Genomic DNA, 19,612 nt, shown 5'->3' with positions numbered 1-19,612 from the left:
TTACTAGAGAGGAGGTGGGTGGGAGCATGGGTTAAATACATGAAAAGGATGAAGGAATGCACCTGTTGTATTGAGCACTAGTATTGTATGGAAGTATTGAACCACTCTTTCGTACACCTGAAACTAATATTACATGTATGGTAACTAATTGGAATTTAAATTAAAAATTATAGGGGCTTCTGGGTGGCTCAGTCATTTAAGCGTCCAACTTTGGCTCAAGGCATGATCTCTTGGTCCGTGAGTTCAAGCCCCGCATCAGGCTTTGTGCTGACACCTCAGAGCCTGGAGCTGCTTCCAATTCTGTCTCTCTCTCAAAAATAAACATTAAAGAGAAAAAAAAAAAAACTTATAGAAAGTGTCTTTGAGTTCACTCAAACATGTAGCCAACTTATTTGCTTATTATATGCTCAAATTTCCATTGTGTATCAAAGTCTTATTGAGGCTAGTTTTTGCTGATTCTATGATTTTTATGGTATGAGACAATAAGGGGGTTGGTAAAAAACAACCCTCTATTAAAAATAAAAAGTTCCCAAACTGGTATTAAAAATATATTTTCTTCAGGATCCCCTGAGTGGCTCAGCGAGTTAAGTGTCCGACTTTGGTTCAGGTCATCATCTCACAGCTCCTGAGAGCGAGCCCCGTATCTGGCTGTCTGCTCCAGATACGCTCCAGATCTCTGTGCCCCTTTCTCTGCCCCTCCCCAACTTGCCCACATGCTCTCCCTATCAAAAATAAATAAAAATTTAAAAAAAGAAACCTTTTAAAAATATGTTTTCTTCATATTTTCAAAGAGGGTAAAAATCAGCAGGGGTGGAGGTGGGGATAGCAGTGGGTAAGAAACACTATCATTTTATGGACTCAAAGAAAACTACTATAAAGCACAGTTCATTATAATGCAGATTCTTAAACACAAACTGGGAAAGCCCTGTTAGTAATATAAAACTATCTCATTATTTGAAGGAAGATCCAAAGTATGCCCCTATCAAATGCAGACTTAAAATGCAATATTTCCTGTCTTATAACAAATTAATGAACCTCAAAAATTACACATAATGTTGGCTGGAAAAGAGCAAATACCAATAAAAGCAAGGCTTAAAAAACAAACAAACTGGCAGACGGAGTGCCTGGGTGGCTCAGTTGGTTAAACATCTGACTTTGGCTCAGGTCATGATCTCATGGTTGTGGGTTCGAGCCCCACTTCAAGCTCTGCGTTGACAGCTCAGAGCCTGGAGCCTGCTTTGGATTCTGTGTCTCCCTCTCTTTCTGCCCCTCCCTTGCTTGTGTTCTCTCACACTCTCTCTCTCTCTCATAAATAAATAAACGTTATGGGGCGCCTGGGTGGCGCAGTCGGTTAAGCGTCCGGCTTCAGCCAGGTGACGATCTCGCGGTCCGGGAGTTCGAGCCCTGCGTCGGGCTCTGGGCTGATGGCTCAGAGCCTGGAGCCTGTTTCCGATTCTGTGTCTCCCTCTCTCTCTCTGCCCCTCCCCTGTTCATGCTCTGTCTCTCTCTGTCCCAAAAATAAATAAACGTTGAAAAAAAAAATTAAAAAAAAAAAAACTGTCAGAGGAACTCCTAGGTGGAATTTAAAAAACAAAACAAACCAGCTAAAGGAAAAAAAAGGTAATTAAGTGATAGTCTTATATTCAGCTCTGAATGTTAGATCAGGTTCTTAGTCAAAAATTGAGGAGGTCAAAAAGAGTATGTGACTTTCAGCCCAGTGCCAAGTCAAATATTCACTGTACACAGCAAATAGTGTCATGTATAGAGCCATCCTCATTGGAACTCACACAGACCCTTGATTTACTTATGAAATTCGGGTTTCATCTATTATCTTATAAATAACTTTTAGAAATTTTCAATAAATTATGAAAAAGATAGGCTTGAGGTTACAAACTAATGAACTGAGCCAAGTTCAACTTGTATATATATACATTTTGCTTGGAAAGAACTTAAAAAAATTAAATTAGAATCTTCTTACAGTTCAGAGTCCTTAACCATATTCTATAGTCTTGCCTATCTAGTCCCTGAATGATTTCAAGTTTGTGAAGTGAAATGCTGGGCATTCTGAGCACATTATATTAAAGTTAATCATTATGCAGGAGCTCATTTTAGAAATTCTCAAGAAAAACGGTCTTTAGTCATTTGCTAAGTTGGCAAAAGAAGTTAAATTCATATGATAGTCCACTTTTTTCCATTGAATTTGAGTTAACATTTATCTACAGGTAGACAACTTGTCAGGGAAAAATAAAATTATGGTACTGCTACCATTTCTTAGAGTAAATGCTGTTAGTATTTTATCAAATGCTGTCATAGATTCACCTTCCTGTATACATTGTTCTTGAGTTAACAGACATGCCTAGGAACTCACCTGATAGTCATTTACTTCTAGGAAACAAACTATACATATTACCACAAAATTTTTTACAATATTAAGAATGAATAGGCTATATGACTGAAGGGTCGAATAAAAAAATTAAGTCATCTAAAATTTAAAAACTCATAAAAAATTTATTGATTTCAGATCACAGTTCATTCAGGATATTCTTCTCTTTCACAATCAGTGGAATTCATTACATACTAAAAATAACACCATATTTACGTACACATAAATTCATTTTCCCAGTAAGAGCTAATCTACCTTTAAGAAGATTTCCCACATATTCACAGTACATAATATCACAGAACACCCATATTTGGTCTAAGTGTCTCTGAATTGTAGCATTACAAGATGGAAGTTCATTGTGCCTGATAATTTGATTGAGTTTTGCCCAAATGTCTTCCAGAGTTTGGTTGTTACAAATAGTGTGCTCTATAGTCCATCTTGCCCTATAAAGTGAATGCAAATTCAGTGCCTTTAAACTATCTTGCAATTTTTTAGACAAAGGAAAAATATTTTCAGTGCAATTACTGTTGGGAAGTGAAACACTCCAAAACCTCTTCTTATGCTGTCTTCCCTTTTCTGATTGCTTATCTAGATTTCCAGAATTAGTCTGTTCATTCAGTGTGTGTGACTGGATTAAGTGCTTTTCTTTTTTTAAATTAGGTTGAAATTCCAAAAGATCTATTGTGCAATCATAACTCTGTGATTTAACATCATGTTCTGAAATGGTTAAGTACAGTTTCACATCTTCAGCTGCCTCTTCAGAAATCACAGGTGGTGATCTTTTAGGTTTGAGTGGAAGTTTGGACCCATCATGAGAAAACCAAGGAATAAATCTTGATAGTGGACGTGTAGGAAAGTCTTGAAGTGCTTTCTCTGCAATTTTTGACAGTTGTGTGGGCTCATTCTCATGTGGTCGATAATGTAATATTACTTCTGTAGTCATTCTGCAGTAATCCAGTCACTCTTAATGAAGAGAAAATTTCTTAGATGTGATCCTCAGTGCTAGAATGTAATTTATAATTACAAGACTTTCTTTCCAAATCAGAGGGAATCAGGACCTAAAGCGGAAGTATTGCAAAGAATAAGATATGGTAGGGATAACCTACACACAAATAGGGAGAAAAGAAAAAACAAAAACCAATCCCAATATGATATTTTACCAAGTGTTGTTGGTAAATGTGAATGGAATCCACAAAATTGGAAACCCTCTGTCTCACCAAAATAAGGGATCTGGATTAAATGCCTGGTAAGCCTCAAACTGCTAGTAGTCAACACATTTAGATCAACATGTAAATATTTGTAAGTATTGTCAGTAATATATTAGGTAATAATCTTAAGACTATAGCAGAAAAAAAGGGTAAATTAGTGATTCCTAGGATATTTTATTCATTTGAAGAGAACAAAAATGTAATAATACTTAAAACTTTGAGACATTAATTGAGGAAAATGAAAATCATTGTGATTTTTGATGCATTGAAAAAAATAGATTTTATACTTTAAAATGGTATGAATTCTACCAAATACATAGATACACTACTTAACGATTTTCATCCCCAATACTAAGCACCAATAACATGAAAATAAATTTTGCATTTTAACCAGGCTGGGAACTGGTCTTGTTAAAAAGTGTCCTTAGTATAAACGGGGCACTTTCACACTATCAAGACATTAGTACCATGGCTTCTGAATTCCAATTCAGAGGAGGAACAAGAAGGCTAGACCTTAATATTTTTTTTTCCTTTTAGAACAAAGAAGTCTTCAAGCTGTCCCAAATTGGGTCACTGATAGTAAGTTCTAGCATACAATTAGGCTTCCAAAGTTGCATGAGCCACAATGCAAGCTCTTTCAAATCCTAATTACTGTAGAAAAAAAATGAGAGGTTCTCCCCAAATCATTAGAGAACTCCTTGAAGGGGTTCTTCCATTACTAGAATGGCCATAGGTGGGGACTCCTGTCATGATGTCATAATACTCATTTGATCACCAATTTTGAAGAGTCAGAAGTAATTAATTTCATCATGATTCTTTTCGCCTGTTAATGTCCACTGATTTGACAACTTAAATTCATAAATGACTGTGATCCTTAACACCCATAATTCTTAACATGAATCTAGACATAGCATACTCTTTTTTTTTTTTTTTAATGTTTATTTTTGAGACAGAGTGAGACAGATTGTGACCAGGGGAGGGGTCGAGAGAGGGAGACAAAGAATCCGAAGCAGGCTCCAGGCTCTGAGTTGTCAGCACAGAGCCCCATGTGGAACTCGAACCATGAAATCATGACTTGAACCGAAGTTGGTCACTTAAACGACTGAGCCACCCAAGCGCCCCTAAACATAGCATATTCTTAATTTTTTTTTAACATTTATTCATTTTTAAGAGTGAGAGAGACACAGTGTGAGCAGGGGAGGGGCAGAGAGAGAGGGAGATGCAGAATCTGAAGCAGGCTCCAGGCTCTGTGCTGACAGCTCAGAGCTGTCAGCACAGAGCCCGACGCAGGGCTGGAAATCAGAGACCTGGAGATCATGACCTGAGCTAAAGTCGGAAGCTTAACTGACTGAGCCACCCAGGTTCCCCTAAACATAGCATATTTTTAAAACAATAATGCTTTTATTTTTTTCTTTCCTTTTCTTTACACTTTCACACTTTAAGATACTGCATTGAGAATTATTTTTGTTTGAAAATATTCAATGTTGTACTCTGAGGATGATGAAGTTATGACAGCTCATTTTTTTACATATATAAGAAAGTGAACTTAAATGATCATATAAGTTGGTACACTTGGTATCCAACAATCAGTACAATTAGACTTGTTAAAATCTTGAAAGTTTCTTAAATTTCTGAAAGATATTAATATCTATTTACATACTTGATATGGGATTAAGAAAGAACATGAGAGTTTCTTTTCCTTTTTCTCCAGAAAGAACCCATCTCAGTGTAATTCATTTGCTCAGGCTCAGCTTACAGGTCATATATCTATATTAATATTGTTGTTTTTCAGCTTTATAGTCAGAGACAGATTTATTAAACCGAGCTATCAGTATATGATTTTATGTTACAAATGAGACTGCTGAGCTTCTGGAATGTTTAATACCTACATCATAACTGTGTACAAGATAATGGTTCGTCAAAATGGATGCCAAAAGAAGGTAAGTGAAATTCAACTGAATTCAAATGTCTATCCAATCTCTTCTCAGCTCAGTTCAAGAAGTTATTGGAAACCACACAGTAGAGCATCCAAGAAATAAGAAGTGTGTTTGGGGAAGTAGAAAACAGATGAAATACAGCTGAAAGCATTTTAAATAAAAGGTTTTCAGAAAACAGTAATTCCAGAAACTCTGCCCTGTTCGTTTTCCCTAAATAATAATACAATTACATCATCAAACTTACTCAAAATTTTCTGCTGTGTACAGAAAACGAAAGCTGACATCAATTCTCCCACATCCACACTACTTTGAAGTAAACTGCAATAAGTTATAGCAAATCTAAATTATACGTTGTTGTACTATGTGTCTCAAAACCCTTGGCACTGCTAAAACTAGACTAATTTTGCTGATCAAACTGAAGACTGGTAACTTCGTCAGTGCTACACAAAGACACAAGAGACAAGGAAAAATCACCGGAGATGCCTACTGTACATCATCTTGGCTCACAGGGCTCTAGGGACTTTAGCTTCTCTGACTAAAACCGGTCTGGTTACGGCAAGCAGCATATAACACCACGAGTGATTTATCGGGTATCTATTACATTCTAGAGGAATGCAACGTAAGTCTCTCAAACCTAAAAAGCAAAGAAAAATTGCTTCCTTCCTCTCGGCGCCGAAGGACACAGCAAGAATGCAGGAACTAATGGTGTTTACGAAGGACGAGGCCTACATCCCCGGGACCAGGCCTAGGTGGCAAAGGCTTCGAGAACTAGCGAGAGAACAGAAAACAGACTAAACGGAGTCAGGTTCGTGAAAGTTTACCTTTCAGGGCCAGCAGGTGCTCCTGTTTCGGGGGATTTACTTCCATTTTGAACGGCACTTTCGACCCACTGCCTACGGCAGCTGGGTAGGTTCAAAGCAGCCCGGAAGAAAACAGTAAAGCGTACGTTCGGGAAGATCGAATGCACTCCCAACAGTTTCTGCTGGTAGTGCCTTAAATTCTCTTCTTACGACGTCCTTTAGGGACTCAACGGCTTCTTTTCACCAAAGCCATCTCTTATTTCTTAGCGATTTATACATAAAATACTTCTCTGTTTTCCAGCCACAAATCACACATAGCGTCTTCCAGAAACCACTCCTCGCTGACAGTACATAGCCCCACAGATAACTACATGGCGGAGTAGAGGGGGGAAAAAAAAAAAAACAAAAAAACAACAACCTAGTGTGGCATCCTGGAATTTGTAGTTTAAATAAAAACCGCACTGCATGCAGGGAGATGTAGTCTCCCGAAGTCCTCACGTCTATTCTGCAATTAGGAAGCGATCGTTTCTAAAACGGGAGTTTCACTCCAAAATTTTACTTCTTGTTTTATCCTTTCCTTTTTCTTTCTTTAATTTTATTCCTTCCATACTTCAGTCTCCTAAATAACAGCAGTAAAAACATCAAAGCGTTCATACACAGGGAACGGCTTTCCAAGAGCTAGGGACTGACAGGAGGAGGAGCTCTGAGGTCAGCCCAGCCGTGCCCGGCGTCGTACTGCGCCTGTGCGGTAGCGGCGAGCGCCAAGGCCTCTGGGTAGATGGTCCTACCCCGCCCCTTAGTTGAAGGCGGTGACGGCTGCTTCTGCGGCACCGCTCCTCCTAGGATGGCTACCCTGGTTGTAAACAAGCCTGGAGCGGGACTAGACAGTGGCCGTCAGGGCAGCCGGGGTACGGCCGTGGTGAAGGTGAGGGACTTTGCGTGCTCCATTCTCCACCTTCGGCCTCCCTTCGGTTTATCCCTGAGTTCTGGCGGCGGCGCCCCGGCCGTCTTCGGGCAGGATGCGCGGCCTTTGCGTCCCTCTCGGCTTTACATGCCTTGTTCCCCACTCCGCGATCTTTTCTCTTTGCGGGCGTGAAGTTGCCTGGTCTTCTGTTAATACCAGTTCTTTACTTGACATCGCCGATGGGGATATTTGTGAAGATGATCGTATGGGCCTGTGAGACTGACTTCGGCCGGTCTTTTCCCTAGATCCTCTGCTTTTGGTTAAGTTCAACAGGCATTAGCTTATTTTTACTAAATTGAACCATTATTATCGCTAGGTACTATGTTAAGTATTGTAGCTCGTTAATAATCTATCTATGAAGTATATGATCATTACCGTTTTGCAGGTGGGGAAACTCAGGTTTGGGTTAACACAGTGAGCCAGGGTCGACTGCCTTTAAAGTCTGGTTTTCATCATCACACTAATTCCAGGCGTGTATTAGTGGTTGATCTGCCCCCTCCTCTCTTGGTAGTACAGTCTTTCAACACTTGAGAAGTCTCCCAGCAGCAGCATGGTTGGGCAATAACGTTAAGGTATACCAATTGCCTATGGTTTGAGGTTTGAAATTCTACCATGCTTGAGTGCTTCAAAATGCATTTGCTAAAACATCAATTGAAATACGTGGGATTCACGTTTCCCCTTCACTATATAGTCATGGAAAGATTTGGAAGGGAGAACAGATCTCAGTCGTTTGTAGAAGACTTGCAGGATTATTATAATCTCAGTTATTGGTATTTCTCATTACTGGTTACATATTAGAATAACAGGATTTAAAAAAAAATACCCTAGTTATGCACACTTCCTCCTCCAGTTCTGATTAACCTGACATAAGTATATTTTTTTACAATTCCAGAATGGATTTTAATGTGCAGCTAGAGTTGAGAACTACTATACCAGATAATATCTGAAGTTCTTTTAAGATCTTGGATAATAGGCACCTAATGTTGGGTTTAGATGACAACAAATGATATATTTCTGCTTACAAGTATATTATCAATCAGTGTCGGTGGCTTTTGATTCATCTGACCTTTATATATCAGTGAAGTTATTCTGAAGGTACATGGCGTATCTGAGATACAGAGGGAGCCCTGTTAGGCATGTTGTATGGTTGAGCATTTATTGATTTGTGCTTTATCTAAGTAGAGAATTCCTAAAGATAATTTTGTGAATTAACTTGAGTCAGTAAGTTGTAATTAGAATGGATATTATTGCTGTATCTATCTTTGTTACCCTAGTTGCCTTAAAATCTGAAAAGTATACTAAAGGCTGATATAATTCAAATTTATTACAGTACAGAGTTTAATATGTTAGAGCTTCACTTTGTTCATCTTTATCTTTTTTTTTAAACGTTCATTCATTTTTTTGAGAGAGCATGAGTGGGATGGGGCATAGAGAGAGGGAAACAGAGGATCTGAAGCGGGCTGGACAGCGAGGCCTGGTAGGCTCAAACTCACAAACTGAGATCATGACCCGACCTGAAGTCAGGCACTCAACTGCCTGGGCCACCCAGGCGCCCCACATTTTTGTCTTTATATGTAAAATGTGCCTGAGCTGTGCGGTAGGATAGTCTTTTTTGGCAAGATCCTTACGCTGTAATTTGTAGGGAGTATGGTGGCATAAATTTAAAAAACAAAAACAAACTCATTGTCATTTTCATAGATGAAAGCAGAAATTATTCATTGGAAGGTGAAAGTTGAAGTATATAATGCTAATACGTAAAATGACCTATTTAATGAACAAGCTGAGAGTGACATGGTTTTTTCACTAGAAAAAGACAAAAATCTAACATTCTGAAATTCACATTCAAAAAGGAAAAAGGAATCAGGAAAGTTTCTTTTGAAGAGTGAGTCTCCTTAGCACTTTCAAAATATGGTCTGGTTTATTAAAGTTTTATTTACATGTGATAAGTTTGTAGCTCTCCTTGGCATATTTGTGAAGTTTATAAAATTAAGAGCTTTTCTCTTATCTAGGATTTAATTTCTTGGGCTGTTAGCCACACTTCCTAATGATAAATACTGAAGAAAGAATGTCTTACTCTATTGTTAACTGAGTTGATGTGAAATAATCTAATAACTTTATTTTTGGACCCATGTTTGGTTTATAAATCAGTTGTATGTTACTAGTGCTTTTTGAAAAAACCTGTGGTAGCAACTTAAGTTTTTTTTATCTTCTATAATTATGGGGTCACAGATACAAGGTATGAATGGGCTAAGTAAAATTTAATTTGATTCTTTGGAGTATATGGTCATAAACAAGTTTATGTTAGAATAGCAAGAACATCTATTAAAAATGTTGCATTTGTTTTACATCTAATTGTGTTGTATCTTTTCTGTATTTGATTGAATTTGATATTTAAGTGAGGATGTTTAAAAAAAATTTTTTTAAATGTTTTATTTATTTTTAAGACAGGGAGAGGCAGAGCATGAGTGGGGATGGGGCAGAGAGAGAGGAAGACACAGAATCTGAAGCAGGCTCCAGGCTCTGAGCTGTCAGCACAGAGCCTGATGTGGGACTCGAACTCACGAACTTGTGAGATCATGACCTGGGCGGAAGTCGGACGCTCAACTGACTGAGCCACCCGGGCGCCCCTAAGTGAGGATGTTTAAATAAAAATTCTTTACTGCCTTTTTTAAAAACGTAGGTTAAATTTAAGTTTGTATATATAACATAATTTATGTGTAACTGTTTCTAGCTATTTCCCTTCCTCATAGGGAACCACTATTCCAGTGTAATTAATTTCCTTTATAGCCTGCTAGAAAGTTAGTATGCCTGTATAAAAACATATATATAAATATATGCTCTTTCACTCCTCAGTTTAATGCAAAAGCTATGTATTCTATGTATCATTTTTCACTTTGTTTTATTTGTGTGAAATCATTCTGTTTGTGTACATAGAAAACTTCCTCTTTCTCCATAGACTGCATAGTTTGCAGTACATGAATATACTATATTTTCTAGTCTGTACTGGTACATATTTACTTTGTTTCCAATCTTTTGCAAATGCAAATGGTGCTATAAGGAATAACATAGAGACTGCTTCACACATGTGTAATATATTTGTAGGATAAATTCCGGGAAATAGAATTACTAAACCATGTAGGGGTGCCTGGGTGGCTCAGTTGGTTGAACATCTGACTCTTGATTTTGGCTCAGGTTATGATCCCAGGATCATGGGATCCAGCCCCATGTTGGGCTTTGTGTTGGGTGTGAAGCCTGTTTGAGATATTCTCTCTCTCTTTCTCTCTCTCTCTCTCTCTCTCTCTCTCTCTCTCTCTCACTTTCACTCTCGCTCCCTCCCCCCCTGCCCCTCTCCCTCCTTTCCCCCTATCTTTCTCTCTCCCTCTGCTCCTCTCCCCTGCTGGTGCACTCTCTTAAAAAAAAAAAAACAAACCTGCTTTCCCACACTTTCACCAGCACAACGAAGAGTTATTGACCTGTTTGATCTAATCTGAAAACTGAAAACAGTATATTGGTGTAGGTTTAATTGCATTTCAAAGTTTTTTGAGTGAGATTGGACATCTTTTCATGTATTTAAAGAGTTGTTTTCATGTCTTTTTCTGTGAACTATGTATTACATTTAAGACTGTCTTGAACCATACTGGGATGCAAGCCAATTAGAAGTTATGAATTTACAGTGAAAAATGTTTGTATTTCATGCACTAAGTCCAAATTAATTACAGAGCTAATATTTTTAATATATTAAGTGTGATTTCCACTAAGCATTTTCTGGTTTTTGTCTTGCATTATTTACTTGTTGGTGGATGGTGGTTGGGCTGAACTGTTTAAAACATTTTTTTTTAAGCTTATTTATTTTGAGAGAGAGAAAATGCAAATGGGGGAGGAACAGAGAGAGAGAGAGAGAGAGAGAGAGAGTGAGTGTGAGTGAGTGAGTCCCTGCACTGTTAGTGCAGAGCCTGCTGCAGGGTTTGAACTCAAGAACCATGAAATGGTGACCTGAGCCAAAGTTGGATGTTTAACCTACTGAGTCACCTAGGTGCCTCCCCTCTTTTTAAAAACTTTTATTTTGTCAGACTTTATTTATATAAGCACACTAGTGGTTGGTTGTTTGGAATGCCCTGTTTCTGGGGGCTTTTTGGTCTAACAGGGAAAGACAGGCTGGAAAGCCAATAAGGGAATTAAAGTGCTCTGGGGTGTTAAGATTAAACACTTATCCATGGTGCATGATGGCCCAAGGGATAGTGTGCTCATTTCAGTTGGACTGACCTGTGTGGGTAGGCTGAGAGATATAGTTGTTTAGAAATTTGTTAGTTTACTAATGTTAAAAAGAGAATCCACAAGAAAAATGTCTGTTTAGCTATTTCCTCAGCATCACCATAAAGAAAGGGGCAAAAACAGTTTATCCTGTTCTAGGAACTACAAATTGTTTCATATAGTTGGAGAATAGAGTCTGAAGGGGGTTGCAATAAAGCAGTAGGACAGAGGACAGATTGTAGTAGGTCATGGATGACAGACATAAGAGTTTGTGGCATAATTGTTCAACGTGGGTATTAAAAAAAAATTCTCAAACATTTCAGCTATATTTGGAAGTAACAGTATTAACAGTACTTCATTAATAAAAATATAGGTTGTTGACTTAATTCTAAAAGCACTCATGTGCTTGGGAATCAATATGCTGATTTTTGTTGCCTTTCCTTTGACTGCATGGCCTTGGGCAAGTCATGTGCCTGTAATTGGAACTATATAGACAAAATATTTTCTAACCGAGGGGAATTATTTATTAATTGAGAACAAGGAATTGAAATTTAAGTCTTAGCTGATTTCTTGTCTTTACATTATATAATATAAACACTAGAAGTTACTTGAAAGTTACTTATAGTCTTTTCTGAACAGGTTCTTTATTATTTACAAGGGTTAAATGTCACCCTAGTACATATTTCAGATTATTTTTGTTAAAATTAATGATGATTTTTGGGGGGTAATTTCGGAGAAATTGCTTAAGAATGCAACTTCAGTAGAATTATATAGTGTACAGATTCCGATATAATGAATCAAGTCATAATTTTCAAAAGATAAAGATGATATTAATTTACATTATTTTTGTCCCTAACACTTGACATTTCAAGGAGGTTTCACTATGATATAGTTTTGGTAGGGTCTGTCAGATAATATGATAAAAAGATGATTTAAGGTTTTACAATCTAGACTTTTTTTTTCATGGAGAAATAAAGTGACTTAGAAAGATTGATTTAATATGTTCGATCAAGTTTTTTTTTTGGTCTGAAGTATGTATGCTTTTAAGATCATTTAAAGAGCACATGTTCCCATGCCAATTATTAGGTGCTGGAGTGTGGAGTTTGTGAAGATGTCTTTTCTTTGCAAGGAGACAAAGTTCCTCGCCTTCTGCTTTGTGGCCACACAGTCTGTCATGACTGTCTTACCCGCCTGCCTCTTCATGGAAGAGCAATCCGTTGCCCTTTTGATCGACAAGTAACAGATCTAGGTAGGAAAATATATTGTATTTAAGATTGAAAATTGTTTGGTTTATTTGTGTGAAAAGGAGTTTGTGTAGTCATTGATTACTGTAGGGTTCTAGGTTAGATGAGATGTATGGAAAAGGATTATCTTCACTTGTTCTAGTTCTAGTTTACTTAGAAGAGTTATTTTAGCTAAGTGTATATTTCATACAGTGGTTTTCAAACACAAATCATAGCTAATTTTTAGTTATTAAATCAATTTAATTGGTTGTGAACATGCTTTTTTAAAGAAGAAATGGAAAAAAAATGTGTGTTGCACTCTGAAGGTGAATATTGGTGTATGAAACTTTTCTTTCAGATGTGTATATTATATATGAACATATTTTTAAAACCATGCATATATAAATATATATAAGTAAACATATATCTAAGTATTTATAAGTAAATATATATATAAGTAAGTATGCATATGTGTACATACATACATATATATACATATATACATGTGTACATACATACATATATATACATATATACATATATGTAGGTTATCCTGTGTTGAAAGGGAAAATGTATTTCTTACTGGAGGTTGCTGTAAAAAGTATTTTAAAGCACTTGTTTTAATATATGCAGTAAAAGTCAGTGACAAAATAGTTTTTAAAAAGTATAAAGAAAAATAGTAGAACTTTATGTTTTTACTGAGAATGCTGAAGAGTTGGGGTGCCTGGGTGACTTAACAAGAGTTAAGCATCCCACTCTTGATTTCAGCTCAGGTCATGATCTCACATTTTGTGGGATTGAGCTGACAGCACAGAACCTGCTTGGGATTCTCTCCCTGTCTCTCTCTGCTCCTCCCGTCCTTGCTCACCTGCACTCTCTCTGTCTCTGTTAAAAATAAATAAATAAACTTAAAAAAAAAGAATGCTCAAGTTTTCTTTTAATGTTTATTTATTTTGAGAGAAAGAGCATGAGTAGGGGAGATCAGAGGAGAGGGAAGGAGAGAATCCTTAGCAAGTTCTCTGCCATCGCTATAGAACCCTACTTGGGGCTGGATCTCACAAACCATGAGATCATGACCTGAGCTGAAATCGAGTGGTATGCTTAGTTGACTGAGTCACCCAGGTGCCCCAGGAGTTTCTGTTTTTTTAAAGAGAATTTTTATCAAGACAATAGTTCTAGCAATAAAAAGAAATTAGGGAAAATTTGAATTTTGAAAATTTAGACATTATTAATGATATTAATAAATATATGATAAATTACTGTTAGGTATGAGGTGAAATGATTAATATTCCATTTTATTAGATTTAGTTTTTATTTTTATATTTGTTTTAGGAGATTCAGGTGTTTGGGGATTGAAAAAAAATTTTGCTTTATTGGAGCTTTTGGAACGACTACAGAATGGACATATTGGCCAATATGGAGTTGCAGAAGAAGCCATTGGGATATCTGGAGAGGTATTGATTGAATTTATTAAAATATTTATTATGAGCATGAATTTTTTCTTTTATTTTAAAATATAAGTATAATCTTACCTCACTTGCTTCAGCAGATAGGAATCCAGAAACACAACTTTTCATTACATTACAGTTTTATAGGAAATAATATTCCCAACTGAATAGAAAGTAAAACTTAAACTTGAATTCACTGAAAATACTATACCCAAAGTATATTTTATGTATAAACTTACCTCCTTATTATAATTCAGTTCTATCCAAGGATAAAGTCAAGAGTTAGAAGGTTATGGAAAAGTAAAAAGAAGTGGAAGCTACATTAAACCAGAGGATGCAAAAGTGAATCAACAATAAACAGTATGGTGCAAAGAAAGAAAGAGAAACTCCATCAAAGAGGCCATTTAGTGTAGAGGCCAAATGCCTTAAAGATAGCAGTAGCTCTTGAGGGAATTAATACTATAAATATCTTCATGAAAAGTTTAAATGTGTAAGTATACTCTATCCAACAGGCTGGTCATCCAGTAAATGTTAGGATGCTGCCCATTAACACAGGTTAAAATACATTTTTTACACTTAATTATATGCATAGCTCATATACTGTACTAGATATAAGAATAGTTGTAGTAAATAACAGTTAATGATTTCAGTGGTCAACTTTAAAACCACAGGTTTAGAATCAAGGAAACAAATGTCAGATTGATTTCTACTTTTCTTCTATTAGATCATGATTTCTTTATATAAAGTGAATCACTGAAGTGAATTTCAAACTAGGGCACTGTTTCCTAAAAGTTTTGCAGTTCCTTCACATGCAATATCTTTTATCTTTCAAAAGACATTAGAATATTACCTAATGTTGTCCTTGTAAATATTAATCATGTCTGAAAAATAGAAGACATGTATTTTTTATTTTACTTGTTGAACTTTGGGTTGATTTTAAAATTTAATATGATAATTAATGATACCATTGGTGTTTTTTCTAATTTTTATTTCTGGAATAATTTATGCCAGATTGCTCCCTTTCCAATTAGGCCTTTTAATATTCATCATAAGTTTTCAAAACATTTTTGATTATCTGTTATATAAAGTTTTTCAAGTTGAAACGCTTTTTTAGTAATTCATGAAAATTAGAAATAATATTTAAGAGCTTATATATAACATATGATTTTTATTTTTTTCTTTAAACTAGCTTTTTTTCTTTAAACTAGCTTAAATCAGTGCTTTTTCAGCCTGGATTATACAGTGAACTCACCTATGGAGTTTTAGAAAAAAATACACAGATTAGGCCTCATTTATAACCTATTGGAATTTCATAGGTTAGAGTCTGAGCATCTGTGTTTTTAAAAGCTTTGCATCTGATTCTTATGCACATATCTGGTTCTCACAGTAGCCTTCACACTTCTCTTCTTCTGCTACAGCACCATGATAAGTGGTATTTAAAGTAGTGGTGGGGGAGCCTGGCTGGTTCACTTGGTGAAGCATGCCACTGTTGTTGTCAGGGTTGTGGTAAGTTCTAGTGCCATATAGGGTATAGAGATTACTGCAAAATAAAATCTTTAATAAAATTGAAAACTAAAGCAGTGGGGATGTATTTATTATCAACTTTCTTTTTTAGTCTTAAAAGATTTCTAAAAAAGAGATTTCTAGCCTCTAGTTTTCAGTTTCTTGCGTATAAGCTGAGGGGATTTCATAGAAGATATCTTTACACTGACTGTAAATCTATGAGGATAGTTCTCTTTTTGGCCCCAAATTCATAGCATGGATTGATAATAAGTTTTGGAAATAGCTTCTCACTTACCTATAGAAATGAATACTTTTGGAGTGTCTGAGTGACTCAGTTGGTTATGTGTCAGACTCTTGATTTTGGCTCAGGTCATGATCCCAAGGTACATGAGATTGAGCCCTGGATAGTGCTCTGCACCGATAGCGTGAAACCTGCTTAAGATTCTCTCTCCCTCTCTTTCTGTTTCTTCCCTGATTGTGTGCACGTGCAAGGGCACTCTCTCTCACATAAATAAACTATTAAAAAAAAACCCTCAGAAAACAAAATGAATACTTTCTTAGGTGAGTAGTAAATGACCTTTTTACTTAATTGCCAGTATATTTTCACATGTAAAGCCTGGTCAGTTAAGAAAAGATTATGGGGGAAAAAAGGAAGGATTATGGGCTTTTATATTTTAAAATTTATCATGTTGTAATGATGGAGGTTCAGTTTGAAGACATTAATTTTTTGTTTATCAGAGTATCATTCGTTGTGATGAAGATGAAGCTCACGTTGCGTCTGTATATTGCACTGTGTGTGCAACTCACTTGTGCTCAGAGTGTTCTCAAGTTACTCATTCTACGAAGACATTAGCAAAGCACAGACGAGTGCCTCTGGCTGACAAACCTCATGAGAAAACCATGTGCTGTCAGCATCAGGTACACGCTATTGAGTTTGTTTGCTTGGAAGAAGGCTGTCAGACTAGTCCACTTATGTGCTGTGTCTGCAAAGAGTATGGAAAACACCAAGGTCACAAGGTATGATTATAATTAGACTGGATGACTCTACCTGGTTTATCAGCCTACCATTTGTTTCCATTGACTACTTTATGCCAAGTAGGGATTGAAGAAGAGTTCAGTGATGAATGAGTTGAGCTTGGTAGCATGAAAAGAAATGAGAGATTCAATTTCTGAATGTCATAACAAAAATTTCAGAAGCCTCATGATTCTTTCTTCATTGAAAAATAGCTTTCCAGCAGGAAACAAAAGTTCTCTGTGTGCATGTTTTCTTAATGAACTGGATTGTTTTGACAGTACTTAATAAGTCTTTTGATGAACTGATGTTTATGGTAAAATCATAAAGTGAGTCTCTTGGATTCTTATTTAACAATAAATGGACTCCCAAATTTTAAATTATTTCTTTGAAGGATAAATAGTTTTGTGATAAATATACATTAGTATTTACTCTCTTGTGCTTTTGTAGATGTGTTATAAAAGCCACTTGAGACTGATGCTTTTTCTTATTATTATAGGAGTGATTTAAATAGCATTTTATATTGTTAGTACCATGAGTTCTTTTCTATAATTTTGTTGCATTTTAGCATTCAGTATTGGAACCAGAAGCTAACCAGATCCGAGCATCAATTTTAGATATGGCTCACTGTATACGGACCTTCACTGAGGAAATCTCAGATTATTCCAGAAAATTAGTTGGAATCGTTCAGCACATTGAAGGAGGAGAACAAATAGTGGAAGATGGAATTGGAATGGCCCACACAGAACATGTATGGAATTTTTTTCTTCCTTCTGTACTTTCTTACCCTTTGTACTTCTCACCTTTTCATTTTTTTTTTTCAACGTTTATTTATTTTTGGGACAGAGAGAGACAGAGCATGAACAGGGGAGGGGCAGAGAGAAAGGGAGACACAGAATGGGAAACAGGCTCCAGGCTCTGAGCCATCAGCCCAGAGCCCGACGCGGGGCTCGAACCCACGGACCGCGAGATCGTGACCTGGCTGAAGTCGGACGCTTAACCAACTGCGCCACCCAGACGCCCCACCTTTTCATTTTTTTAATTTATTGGGCAATTACGTTGTGCTAGTACTGCACTAGTCACTGAAAACAAGTTTTATAAAAAGTCTCTATCTTCATAGAGTTTATAATCCATCATGGAAGAGAGACATTTTCAAATGTAGTAACTATTTTGTAGGGGAAGTACAGGATGCCTTAGTAATGCATAAGAGTGGCAATAATTTAGCTGCCTCAGGGAAGGCTATCTGGATTATGTGGTGTCTAAACTGAGACTTGAAGGAAGTTAGTCAGGGAGAAGAGTGTGGTGGGGAGTGAGTTGTCCCAGAGAGGGAAGCACGTGTTAAAATGCCTGGAAGTGAGAATTGGACATATTGTAGAACAACTCAGTTCACTACACTTGAACCTTTGAGTATTGGATGGGACAGGGCAAGAAAAAAATGTTGGAAAGTTAAGGGCCAAATCATGGAGGATATTATTAGCTCTGTTAAAGAGGTTGGACTTGATTATAAGGGCAGTGATGAGCCGCTGAAGAATTAGCATAGAAATAACATAATCAGATTTGCATTAAGAAAGGTTGCTCTTAGGGGCTCCTGGGTGGCTCAGTTGGTTAGGCATCTGACTCTTGATTTTCGGCTCAGGTGATGATCTCATGCTTCATGGGATTGAGCCCTGTGCCTGACTCCACACTGAACATGGAGCCTGCTGAAGATTAATTCTCTCTCTCTCTTTCACTCTGTCAAAATCATAATCATAATCATAATCATAATCATAATCATAAATTATTTAAAAATAAAATAAAATACAAAATTTGGTTCCTCATTTTCACTAGCTACATTTCAAGTATATTCACGTACATATAGCTAATGGCTACCATATTGAACCACACAGATACAGAATGTGTCCATCATCATTGAAGGTTCTACTGGACATTTTATGCTAGAGTGGAAATATTTTATTCCTTCAGTGAGTATTTATGGAACCCATACAATAGCTAGACACTGTTTTAGCATTGTTCTAGCTAAGGAGACACTGCCAAAAAGCTCTGCCTTTGCAGTTTACATTCTAATGTGGAAAAAGGGTCAGTACTAATGGCAAAAGTATGTTAAGTGCTATGGAGTGTTATATGGGGTGTTCCTGGATAGACTCCCTAAGAAAGGGACATTGAGCAAAGACCTAACGCAGATAAGAAAGGAACCATGCTAATATTTGGGGAAAGAATATTCCAGGCAGAGAGAAGAGCAAGTGCAAAGGCCCTGAAGTTGGAGTGTGCCTGGTGCACTTAGGAAACTGTGAGGAGTTCTCAGTTTGGCAGCACATAAACTAAAATTGGAATGATGCAGCAAAGATTAGCATGGTGCCTGTGTGAGGATGACACATAAATTTGTAAAGTATTTCATATTTTTAAGGATTAAAAGGTACAGACTTCCAGTTATAAAATAAGTAATGGAAATGAAAAGTACAGCATGGGGAATATAGTTAGTAATACTGTAATAACGTTGTATGGTGACAGACACTAACTACACTTAGTGTGCTGAGTACCACGTAATGTGTAGAATTGTTAGATCAGTATGTTGTTCACCTAGAACTTATACAACATTGTATGTCAACTACACTTTAATTAAAAAACCCAGCAACTGTGAGGGGGTCAAATGCATCTAGAGTAGAATGATTGAGGAGCACATAGCAGGTGTTGAGATCACAAAGGGTCTTATGGATATTTGCTTTTCTTTCTGCCACAAATGTTCTTCCTCAAGATAATCTTGTAGTCACCTTCTTCAGGTCTTTGCTCAGATGTTGCTTTTTCAGGGAGTCTGTTCTTGAACACTCCCTGTAAAGGACTTTGTCATTTACTGAGTGGAATGGGAAATCATTAGAGAGTTTTGGG

The 19,612-nt window shown here is 36.8% G+C and overlaps 3 protein-coding genes and 1 non-coding gene across 9 annotated transcripts in view; 2 read left to right on the top strand and 2 right to left on the bottom strand.

Moving 5' to 3' along the window:
* Nucleotides 1-7,065, bottom strand: part of TRAPPC13 (trafficking protein particle complex subunit 13) — a 40,942-nt gene extending 33,877 nt beyond the window's left edge. For 3 of the 4 annotated variants that reach the window (XM_043591314.1, XM_043591322.1, XM_043591330.1), the window contains exon 1: nt 6,350-6,730. In XM_043591314.1, coding sequence (XP_043447249.1) covers nt 6,350-6,395 — 46 coding nt within the window. In that variant the 5' untranslated portion in view covers nt 6,396-6,730. Of the gene's footprint in view, nt 1-6,349 lie in introns of all 4 variants that reach the window. The other variant, XM_043591341.1, reaches the window with a different exon arrangement.
* SHLD3 (shieldin complex subunit 3) lies at nt 2,489-3,441 on the bottom strand. Its single transcript, XM_043591377.1, has one exon. The coding sequence runs from the start codon at nt 3,324-3,326 to the stop codon at nt 2,571-2,573; it is 756 nt and encodes a 251-aa protein (XP_043447312.1). The 5' UTR covers nt 3,327-3,441; the 3' UTR covers nt 2,489-2,570.
* Nucleotides 7,066-7,104: 39 nt separating the features above from the next.
* The window catches only part of TRIM23 (tripartite motif containing 23), a 36,974-nt gene continuing 24,466 nt past the window's right edge, over nt 7,105-19,612 (top strand). For all 3 annotated transcript variants that reach the window (XM_043591286.1, XM_043591294.1, XM_043591278.1), the window contains exons 1-5: nt 7,105-7,253; nt 12,630-12,792; nt 14,099-14,220; nt 16,456-16,734; nt 17,298-17,480. In XM_043591286.1, coding sequence (XP_043447221.1) covers nt 7,107-7,253; nt 12,630-12,792; nt 14,099-14,220; nt 16,456-16,734; nt 17,298-17,480 — 894 coding nt within the window. In that variant the 5' untranslated portion in view covers nt 7,105-7,106. The remainder of the gene's footprint in view (nt 7,254-12,629; nt 12,793-14,098; nt 14,221-16,455; nt 16,735-17,297; nt 17,481-19,612) is intronic.
* Nucleotides 19,024-19,130, top strand: LOC122496434. The gene has a single exon (XR_006300810.1). It is a non-coding gene; the product is annotated as a U6 spliceosomal RNA (small nuclear RNA).

Source organism: Prionailurus bengalensis, chromosome A1, assembly GCF_016509475.1.
Source record: "Prionailurus bengalensis isolate Pbe53 chromosome A1, Fcat_Pben_1.1_paternal_pri, whole genome shotgun sequence".
Lineage (NCBI taxonomy): Eukaryota > Metazoa > Chordata > Mammalia > Carnivora > Felidae > Prionailurus > Prionailurus bengalensis.
Note: the sequence above shows the minus strand (reverse complement) of the source record. Positions and strands in the feature narration are given on the sequence as shown.